The sequence below is a fragment of the Ipomoea triloba genome, chromosome 15 (genome assembly GCF_003576645.1).
Source record: "Ipomoea triloba cultivar NCNSP0323 chromosome 15, ASM357664v1".
NCBI classification, from domain to species: Eukaryota; Viridiplantae; Streptophyta; class Magnoliopsida; order Solanales; family Convolvulaceae; genus Ipomoea; species Ipomoea triloba.
In genome coordinates this window covers 13650287-13661586 of record NC_044930.1, presented here as the reverse complement: position 1 = coordinate 13661586, position 11300 = coordinate 13650287, and the positions used below count along the sequence as shown (strand labels likewise).

The window sequence follows — 11300 nt, the reverse complement described above, 5'->3', positions numbered from 1 at the left end:
TAAAAGGACAATGTGAAGAACAACACAATTGTAGTGTAAAAATATTATTTATTTTTTTTATAACAATATTTTTTTTGTGTTTTCATAAAAGAGTAGGCCATAAATCAATTTAATTTCATTTCAATTCTATTTTTTTACTTTTTTCTATTTACCAGTTATACCAAAAGGAACTAGGCAAGATATTGTGCATGCAACAATAAATGCATCTTACCTATGGAGGTATTGTAAAGTCCTACGCTTGACAAAGAATATGAGACTCAAAAACTCATCCTCAAATAATGATTATGCACAACTGAAACATTTTTCTGAATGGATTGCAAAAATTGGAGATGGCAAAATTGAGGGGCAAACAGATGAATGTGAATACATAGAGATACCTGGACAAATACTCTTACAGTATTCTACAGATCCCATTAAAGCAATTGTGGAAAGCACGTATCCATCATTCTCAAGTATAATTGATGATCCATCGTACTTACAAAAAAGGGCGATATTGGCACCAACACTTGACGTGGTACATTCTGTAAATGAATATATGAGTTCTTTAAACACGTCTGATGGAATTACATATTTGAGTTGTGATAGTACTTGCAAATCTGATTCTAATGTTGATATGTTAGCTGATGTTCACAGTCCAGAATTTTTAAATGGAATCAACTGTTCAGGTGTACCCAATCATGCATTGACATTGAAAGTTGGCACTCCAGTTATGCTATTAAGAAATATTGACCACTCAATTGGTTTATGTAATGGCACAAGAATGGTAATTACTAAACTTGGAAACCATGTTCTAGAAGCAAGGATATTGTCCGGAACCAGTGCAGGTGAGAAAGTATTCATACCGAGAATGTCACTTACTCCATCAGACTTGAGGTTGCCGTTTAAATTTCAAAGAAGACAATTTCCATTAATTGTCTCATATGCAATGACAATTAATAAGAGTCAAGGACAATCGCTTTCTCATGTAGGCCTATTCTTGAAAAAAACCTGTCTTTAGTCATGGACAATTATATGTTGCAGTTTCTAGGGTCACTACTCCAGAAGGGCTGAAAATATTGATTTGTGACAGTGAAAGCACCAGAAAAACTTCAACAGCAAACATTGTATACAAGGAAGTTTTTCAGAATTTGTAAATATTCGACTTCATTCTAAAATAATATTTTAACTTTATAATTGTTATTAAATTTAGTATCTTCTTTACTTTCAAAACAAAATTTACTACAGTAGTAATTAAAGTAATTATGTTTTAATTTCGAGATTTTTTTAATTCCAGACTATTGTATACTATTTTTTTTAAACTATTCAAACATATTTATTATACAAAAAAAAAAAACTATGGGAACAAAACTGTTTCAAATCAAGTAATTTAAAAAAACATTCAAATACAGTTTGATTCCAAGAATCTTTAATCATCTTAATGATTTTTAAAATTATTTACACTTTTTCCCATATTTATTTANTCCATATATTATATTTTTTTAATCTTTTTTTATGAGATTTTTTATTACTCTTAGATTATAAAAATATTAACTATCTATCTATCTATCTATCTATCTATATAAATATATAATTTCAAATGAACAGATACTACATTGTAACATTTGCAGTAGTACTCAAAAAAATTATATAATAACAAACTATGTGATTCAATTTACTCATAAAAAATGAAATGAAATTTAGTAATAGTATAATTAAGAAATCAAATTGTATTTAATTGTTAAAAAATAGGCTTATCAAAACAAACATTTGAACATAATCAAGCACCCTAACTACAATCTATTTTAAAAATTTATATAAAAATTTATATTAATTCCTTAAATTATATATTACGGATATTATTTCTGTCAACACCACAATGTAAAATAAAAACAAATATTGTTGAAAATAATTACAGATATGAGCAAAATCTTTATTTTATATGTACCAAATCAATAAAATAATTATAAATTTATTGAATTTATTATGGTGTAAATTTAAATCAAATATTCATTGATAATCATTCTAAATATGAGCAGAATCAAAATATATATTATTCATTAAACTAAAAGATTACATCACAGAAGTATAAATACAAAATTATTGTCTTTCAACTAAGTTTTAAGCTACATTATTCCATACTCTTTAAAAACTATACATTTAGACTATAATACTCATGAAACAGCTGCTGGAATCCACCTCAATAAAACAGTCACGGCTAAGTCCCAAAAATCGTACAGACGGTAATATATTCTTTCATTAAATTAATAATTAAAATTTTTTTTTGGTTAGCCAATGCTTGGGAGTTGACATACTTATTAGCTTATGAATTCTTTAATTTTTTCTTTTTATAAAGATAATGCATAAGAATTGATATACTTTTAAGCTTATGAATTACGAATACTATGTGGATTTTTATTATTGACTATTGTAAATAGTGTAGGGATTTGGTTTTGTCGTTTAGGTAGGGATTTGAGCTATGGGAAATTTATCTTTTATATATAATAATAATAATAATAATAATAATAATAATAATAATAATAAAAGGACAATGTGAAGAACAACACAATTGTAGTGTAAAAATATTATTTATTTTTTTTATAACAATATTTTTTTTGTGTTTTCATAAAAGAGTAGGCCATAAATCAATTTAATTTCATTTCAATTCTATTTTTTTACTTTTTTCTATTTACCAGTTATACCAAAAGGAACTAGGCAAGATATTGTGCATGCAACAATAAATGCATCTTACCTATGGAGGTATTGTAAAGTCCTACGCTTGACAAAGAATATGAGACTCAAAAACTCATCCTCAAATAATGATTATGCACAACTGAAACATTTTTCTGAATGGATTGCAAAAATTGGAGATGGCAAAATTGAGGGGCAAACAGATGAATGTGAATACATAGAGATACCTGGACAAATACTCTTACAGTATTCTACAGATCCCATTAAAGCAATTGTGGAAAGCACGTATCCATCATTCTCAAGTATAATTGATGATCCATCGTACTTACAAAAAAGGGCGATATTGGCACCAACACTTGACGTGGTACATTCTGTAAATGAATATATGAGTTCTTTAAACACGTCTGATGGAATTACATATTTGAGTTGTGATAGTACTTGCAAATCTGATTCTAATGTTGATATGTTAGCTGATGTTCACAGTCCAGAATTTTTAAATGGAATCAACTGTTCAGGTGTACCCAATCATGCATTGACATTGAAAGTTGGCACTCCAGTTATGCTATTAAGAAATATTGACCACTCAATTGGTTTATGTAATGGCACAAGAATGGTAATTACTAAACTTGGAAACCATGTTCTAGAAGCAAGGATATTGTCCGGAACCAGTGCAGGTGAGAAAGTATTCATACCGAGAATGTCACTTACTCCATCAGACTTGAGGTTGCCGTTTAAATTTCAAAGAAGACAATTTCCATTAATTGTCTCATATGCAATGACAATTAATAAGAGTCAAGGACAATCGCTTTCTCATGTAGGCCTATTCTTGAAAAAAACCTGTCTTTAGTCATGGACAATTATATGTTGCAGTTTCTAGGGTCACTACTCCAGAAGGGCTGAAAATATTGATTTGTGACAGTGAAAGCACCAGAAAAACTTCAACAGCAAACATTGTATACAAGGAAGTTTTTCAGAATTTGTAAATATTCGACTTCATTCTAAAATAATATTTTAACTTTATAATTGTTATTAAATTTAGTATCTTCTTTACTTTCAAAACAAAATTTACTACAGTAGTAATTAAAGTAATTATGTTTTAATTTCGAGATTTTTTTAATTCCAGACTATTGTATACTATTTTTTTTAAACTATTCAAACATATTTATTATACAAAAAAAAAAAACTATGGGAACAAAACTGTTTCAAATCAAGTAATTTAAAAAAACATTCAAATACAGTTTGATTCCAAGAATCTTTAATCATCTTAATGATTTTTAAAATTATTTACACTTTTTCCCATATCATCTTAATGATTTTTAAAATTATTTACACTTTTTCCCATATTTATTTAGATAGTTTTAAAATTATTTACACTTTTTCCCATATTTATTTAGATAGTAATAAAATTATTTACACTTTTTCCCATATTTATTTAGATAGTAATAACATTAAATATCGAGAAATATATTATTCATACTTTTACACTTATCTTATTATTGAACAAATATACACTAAAAATATGATAATTATTTATTGTTTATAATTTAACCTCTAATTTATTATTAAAATATCTAATAAAAAAATTTCATCCGTGCATCGCACGGGTAAAATACTAGTTTAACCTATATATATGCAGAGTCGCAGAGATGTAACGTAGAAAATGCATTACATAGAGGGCTGTGTAATACACTACACAACCTTGATTAAGTTCACATCCACAGTGCAATACATACCCAAGTCTTGTAGACTCATATCTAAATGCATTATAGACAACAGATAGCTACAGAAAGCAGATACATATAAAACGGTATCATGCTGCTTCAGCAAAGCCCACCTGGAGATTTCCATAGTCAAATACTGTGTGATATGCCCCCATGAACACATCTCCAAGAATCCTGCAACCATAGAATGCAAACAAAATTATACACTGCACCACACTATAATTGTATGTGCACATGATGCTTCTTCCACAGTGTTCCACATCATAAGCTTTTCTGTTGATAAAGGTCTTGTTTGGTAAATGGTTGTTAGCTGATTGGGTTGGCTGTTTGGGTTAGAAGGTATGATTTGTTAATAATATTGGCTGATTGTAGAAAGTTATTTGATTAGCTATTACCTGATGGCTGTCTGGTATAATTTCTTTTCTCAAAAAGCTAATTGAAAAGGCTGCTTTGAGTTGCCTTTTGAATTTTAGCATTTTGAAGTAACAAAAAGCTTATTATTTACCAACTAATAGTGGTCAAATAAACCAAAATTGACTGATAGGCTGATTATTTACCAAACAGGGCCAAAAGCAAAGAACGCTTACCAGAGAGGGCCTTGAGGTGGCGGCACATCCAAAGCAAGAAAACCACTAACACAGACCGCAGCTATCCCTTCTCCAGTCTTGAGAATATACTGCATATATGAGGAAATATTCCAGGTCACAGATTTGATGCAGGGAGACCAAGGAATAGAGTAACCCAGCAGCATATTTCTCTCTTTATTATCATTTTGGATTTATGTTGGGCGGAAGTCACCGAAGGGCTAAGTCCAACACTAGGTGACTAAGGGATTGTTAGGTGGACGATTGAAGGGCCAAATCCAGCATCCTGCCTCTCGAAAATGTGGTAGTATAAGGAAATAAAGTTGCGTCTTCGCTACTAGCTATAGCTTTTGATGTAGTGGTATTAGAGCAACCTCAACAATGTAAGTTTTTTTTTTTTGCCGGTTTTGCAATGCCAAATAAGAAATAGAAGAGAAAAGAGGAAAACTTGAGGAAAAAAGAAAAGGTTCAAAAAAATTATGACAAAAAGAAGTTTATTCACGCGCAGAGCGCCCAACTGGGAGTGGCAGGTGCACCTGCAGCACTCGCTAGACTTTTAATCTGCTTTAATGGACCCCACAAAAGTTTTGCATTTGCAGGAACAAAAACCAGCAACACCCCCCCCCTCTCCTCTATCGAAAAACCCCATCCAAATTTTTTCATATGAAAAAACTTTATAAAAAACTCCTATTGGGGGATGATCTTAGAGCCGGTTAGGCGGAAGCCTGAAAGGCCAAGTAAGCTGGCAGGTGCGCTATAGCTTTTGCGTAGTGGTAAGCACTTGATCGTAACAATTTATAAGTTTGATAGGGTAATAGCTAAAGATATTTATTTGAAATGATGATGCATTTACTTTATTTTCTTAGTAATGCCTTCTTTATTCTGCCAAATACATAGCCAGATGCCTTTTATGAAATGGCTCATAGCCTGTGCTTGCCAGTATCACATCCAAGACTACTGATATCCTAGAATAACTAATTGTACTACTGTTTGTACTATTGAACCGAGGCATATTAATTGTTGTTTCTCTGTGAGTTGAAGCGTTCGAGAATGCAAAATTAAACGAATGAATTAGGTAAAAGAACATGCATGCATACCTGTTCCGGGGTGAGGACAAAGTCTTTATCCCCAATGACGAATGTAACATTAGGCATGCTTGAAATGCTATTGCAATCGATCACAGATTCCCCATCTGGGCTTGGTAGTTTCTCACAGAGCTGTGAAACTCAAAACATTAGATTTTAATATGTGCTGCTGCTCCTGGTGGCAGAAAATTTCATACATATTCACCTGATCCACATATTCAAAAACTTTCTCCTTTATTCCCTTCTGTTTTAGCTGGTTCTGCAACCAAATAACAGCCATCTCACAAGTAGTGCACAATGGGTTTGAAGTGAGATTTCCCTCCGCTTCCTTCTCGACCACCGTTTTGATGATAGAACTGCAAGGAAATAGTAGTCTCATGCATCATTGAACATATGTGGGATAAGAATCTGTCATTTGTATTTGTTGGCCCAAAATATATTGTTGTCTAAAAATTATTGGCAAAAGCACCGTCTGGACACAAAGAATACGAAAATTCAAAGGAAAGAAGAATGAATCCCAAACAAAGTGAGTTTCATACTCCCAATACTCCAAGGATCAAGAGTTTAAAGCATTATAAAAGGATCCTTTTCCCAAAGCATAGGAAGAGCAGCACGCACAAAATTCGTCACATTGTATTGGGTACTCGGTGTATTAGGGAAAAGTATAGAACCTTATACCGTTCTAGTGCACATACGAGAGTGCAATAGGTAGGTTTCAATAGATAGATAGGAAGATCGAGTCTATTGTGTAAAAGTGACTCCAACCGTTGTACTTTGAATTGTGCTCATAGTGAATTAGGCTTTTCTCCTAACACGACAACTACCCCATAGAATAGGGAATTCCTAAACTGCGTTAAAAGTCTCTATGTTACAACTATTGTTTTAACATTACTGATTGACGATCCTCTAAAATTTTCAATATTCTATATTTTATACACAGTTACACACACATCATCAAAAAAAAATTTTGAACAACACATATCATCAAATTAGTACCACACACTTCAAGAACTCTGCAAGGAGCAAGAAATCCTAACCTTTCATGCCAAGCTCCATTAAGGAAGCATAAGCCTAGTTCTGAACAAACTTGGTCTGCTCTCAGCTGCAGACCATAAAAAATTTCGATTTCAGTTACGAGCACGAAGTTTGAAACAGGTAAATCATCGTTAAAAGGAAAATGTTCCAATAAGGAAAAGTACCCCTGATACTAGCAGATCCCATATCATCTCTCCATACTCGGAGACTACTTCTTTACACTCGGCACTGACTACCCCTTCTGCCCCAATGGCATAGTTGATTTCAGTCACAACAGCCTAAAGATGTCATTAAGCAGTTTCAATATTAGCTAGACGCAAACAAAGTACTTGACATTTTGTGTTTCCCCAAATGTCAACAAGAAATGAAGAACGTTGAACATACAGTTGGACCGGTAAGCAAAGATGTTCCGGAATCCACAATAGCAGCACAACCACCTTCGCAATAGCCTAAAATAGAAAAGATAATCACCAATGTAAAAACACAAGAAACAATAAACACAAGAAACAATTTGGAGTGTGTTTGGTTCAAAAATTGGAATCGTAATGGTAATGAGAGTCAAATATTTCGTCATGGTAATGGGTTTAAGTAGGAGTCACTTTGTTTGATACTAAATAAGAATTGGAATCAAAATAAATAAAAAATTAATTAATTAAAATAAAAATAAATAAATATATAAAAATATATAATACATATTGACAATGACCTTTTTATTTAATTCCAGTGTTTAAAAGTAGAGGAGTAAAAGGGTAATGGGTTATATAAATACCAAAAGATTTGAATCTAGGATAATAAAAGTACACAAACGCACATGGTAATGAGTATCAAAACTTGTGCAAAAGTTCCCAACCAAACACCACCACCATAGATATTCTTGAGAGGGGACATGGTTAACCCTCACCCTTCAACTCCCAATAATAATAATAATAATAATAATAATAACCAAAACCAGTAGTTCCCTAAATTTCAGAAATGTTTTAATCATAAGCTGGATTGTGTAGAACATAGGCAATATTACACAAACTATAAAAATAAAAATAAAAATTTAGGGACTATGTTAACATGAGCAATGAGAAAAAGCTGTAAGTATTTATGAAATTCAAGAAACCAAGAAATGGAGAATGCTGCTTCTCACCAGTTGAGCTGTTACCAATTAGAAAATCTCCCAAGTCAATCTGGAAGAAGATTAAGGAGAATGAATGAAGAATAATACAATATGAACAGATCGTGTTCTACCTGTCCCCACTTAGAAGAACACAAATGGAAAATAGCAAAAAGAAAACCGAAAAGAAGATAACAAAAGCATTCGTGTACCTGCCAATAGCCCTTCTGTGTGACAGGGACATAGGTATGTTCTCCCTTGAAGTGTTTTGGATCAACACCACCAAAAACAAGTTCACCTCCGACTTCCGCTTTTGGATCACGGTTAAGCCAGAAAGAGAACACTGGCTCATCTACAAGGCCTTGTTCGACCATGTTGTACCTACACACCCATAATCGGTTCAGAGGTGAACATTTGTCAAGTTAAGAAGAAAAGAAAGTTCATGTACTTCCAAGCTCCGAACATATTCAAGGCATTACCAGACAGGCACGACATTTTCAACAGAAATTTCCTGGAATCCCAGCCCAAGTATCCCATCAAACTTGGCAATTATAAACGTAAGACTGGGTTCTCTTGTAGTCTCGATAAAGACCTAGAAAGGGAGGGAGGGAGCCATTAGGGGTCTATGGGAAGAGAAGAGACGAGCCATCCAATGCATAAACCGAAGTAAACAAAAATCCACCTGATCTTTGACAAGAAGGTCACCAAGTTGAACATCATCTTGACTGAGAAAGCCAGAAATGGATCCAGATCCATACGTGATTGAACAAGACTTCCCTGAATAGCAATAGGAAACAAAAGCTAAAATTAAAAGGAAGACCTGATCATTGTTATAATTCAGTCAACTGGCTTTGATACCATGTTATAATACAAACCACACTAAAAGACTGAATCTAATCAATTAGCTAGTCTAACCCATAGCCTTATAAACCCATATATTTTCAATGTGGGACTCTTAACAATCACAAAACCAACTATAAGCTATCTAGCTCAAAAGCATAAAAAGGAACATTTCTCCACAAATAAATTGTTACCTATCTGGGTATATGTACTGGACTTGCTTGACTTGTACTTTGAATGGAAATAGCAAGCAATCTGCAAAGTAACTTAAAGATAATAAAAAAGAGAGTTGAGGGGCTATAAAAGGGGAAAGAGAACTACACGCGAGCAGGGCTTACAGATAAGTAGCATTTTGATGATGGAACCCAGAGATTAGAACTGCCAGTGTCAAATATAACGGTGAAGTTCTGCGGGGGCGAACCGATACTAATCTCACCATAATACTGGGCATCCAAATAGTTATTCAGAGAGACAATGCCTTCATCTGAGTCACCTAGCTTCTTGTTCACTCCCTTCCCATATTTGCCTCCCAATCTAGCTCCTTTTGCTGCTTTTATGCTTTCAAGATCCAAAGGTCTCTTCTTCAAACCAACTCTCAGTAAATTATTATCAGAGTAAGCAGCTGGAAGAGCAGTACACACAACAGCCCACAAAAGGAAAGCAGCACACAGATACTTCCTTCCCATGTTCCACAGTTTCCTGTAAACAACAAAACAAGTATTAAACATCTTAGCTCTCCCGGTAGAAAACCAACTAATTTCAATAATTCTGGAAATGACTCCAATTCTTCCATTATCCGAGTGGGAAATTGTTGGGCAGAGACCCGTACAAGGCCAAGTCCAGCACCTGACTCTCGAAATGTGTGGCAGTATAAGGAAATAAAGTTGCGCCTTCGCTACTAGCTATAGCTTTTGGCTTAGTGATAGGCGCTTCATCCTAACAGAAATCACCTATCTATGCCTACTTCAATTATTTGACAGGGAAATTGACACTAGATGTTCATTTGATGTTGATTAGCATTAGATGGACACTTGGCTCTAAGAATAGGCACTTCTCATTTCACTACCACTTGCTACCAGAATATAATTTTCTTACAGGATAACATTTAGCTATATGAACCGCTCGAGAACTTTCGGATTCATCAAATTAAAGCTATGAAAGAAATGTATGCATTTCACTTTAATATTAACAATTATACTTTAATAACCTTAAAGAAACACCATTTTGTTGACTCCTTCAGCTATATCTTAACAAGATGCAACGTCGTACATACTACTTTTCGTTTCTATGGAGAAATTGGTAGAACACAAAGAAAAACCCATCAGTTTATCTACCCAGAAAATTAGTGTCAAGAATCAAAGTTTCAAACTTTCAACTCTCACGGTACCGAAATAGTGCATAGCATCATAGCAAGGGCACATAGTCATCTAGAACAAACGACTCTGTTCAACTAATCTTTTTTTCTCAGTACAAGAAGACAGTCAACGACGAAATAGCAGCGCAAACTTCTCAAGAACCTATGATCACTAACAAGTTATGAAACCCATATGATTATCCATTCATCGGCATGGATTTAGCAGATAAAATAGCAAGATCGTCAAGAGTAGTGAGTTGAGAAATGAGAACAAACCTTGACCTTGCACAAATGATGAAGATGGCGCAGATGGGTCAACAGAGAAAAGAGGAGCACAAATAGGAGAGTCTTGAGAAGTGTGTAGATATAGTTATATATATAGATAGATAGAGTAGAGTATAGGTAAGTGTCAGGGCACACTATACAAGTGTGAAGATGGCATGGTAGGATATGGAGAAGCTGGGGACCACGTGCCATTCGGCGCGTCTACGTAGTATTGAATGTAAGGGCAGGCTGGTAGGTGGAGAGATCAAGAGAATGGTGCTGCATGCAACATCCTGCCTAACTTCTGCAGTCGTGCAATCGGCTTTTTTATTACCCGTCAATGTCCGATTTGTTAAAGCATAAGATTTGATTTGAGGGTATTTTGCCCTTAAAAAATCTTACTCTTATCTTTTACTATCTTTTTTCTCTCAAAAGATTGAATCCTCAATTTCATAGGCCTGACAAGGTATTGGTAACTCAACTGAACACAAAAGTTAGACATTTGCTTACTGCACACAAGAAGCTCCCCTCACTTTAAAAGGTTATTCTGGTCTCTTCTCCCAAACTACACTCATGTGACAGTTGAGCTTCCCATGCTAGCAACTTTTACTATCTCTCACAAATTGTTGATATAGACACTTTTCTTAG

The 11300-nt window shown here is 33.7% G+C and overlaps 1 protein-coding gene and 2 pseudogenes across 1 annotated transcript; 2 read left to right on the top strand and 1 right to left on the bottom strand.

The window, feature by feature from the left end:
* Positions 1 to 250: 250 nt before the first annotated feature.
* LOC116005728 lies at positions 251 to 1133 on the top strand (annotated as a pseudogene).
* Positions 1134 to 2767: 1634 nt separating this feature from the next.
* LOC116005727 lies at positions 2768 to 3650 on the top strand (annotated as a pseudogene).
* A 660-nt stretch (positions 3651 to 4310) lies between these two features.
* On the bottom strand, positions 4311 to 10786 carry LOC116007011 (cyprosin-like). Its single transcript, XM_031247565.1, has 14 exons — positions 10665 to 10786; positions 9373 to 9733; positions 9229 to 9289; positions 8877 to 8971; positions 8674 to 8786; positions 8407 to 8575; positions 8228 to 8267; positions 7477 to 7541; positions 7257 to 7370; positions 7095 to 7159; positions 6263 to 6413; positions 6070 to 6189; positions 4976 to 5064; positions 4311 to 4562 (listed from the first exon to the last, which is right to left on the bottom strand). The coding sequence occupies exons 2-14, from the start codon at positions 9718 to 9720 to the stop codon at positions 4478 to 4480; spliced, it is 1515 nt and encodes a 504-aa protein (XP_031103425.1). The 5' UTR covers positions 9721 to 9733; positions 10665 to 10786; the 3' UTR covers positions 4311 to 4477.
* Positions 10787 to 11300: the final 514 nt, after the last annotated feature.

Excerpts from the sequence above, each read along its gene's own strand:
- LOC116007011 (XM_031247565.1), bottom strand. The coding sequence starts at position 9,720 with ATGGGAAGGAAGTATCTGTGTGCTGCTTTCCTTTTGTGGGCTGTTGTG. Across the intron at positions 8,268-8,406 it reads CACAGAAGGGCTATTGGCAG|ATTGACTTGGGAGATTTTCT; the intron begins GTACACGAATGC and ends ATCTTCTTCCAG. Across the intron at positions 6,190-6,262 it reads TTTTTGAATATGTGGATCAG|CTCTGTGAGAAACTACCAAG; the intron begins GTGAATATGTAT and ends TGAGTTTCACAG.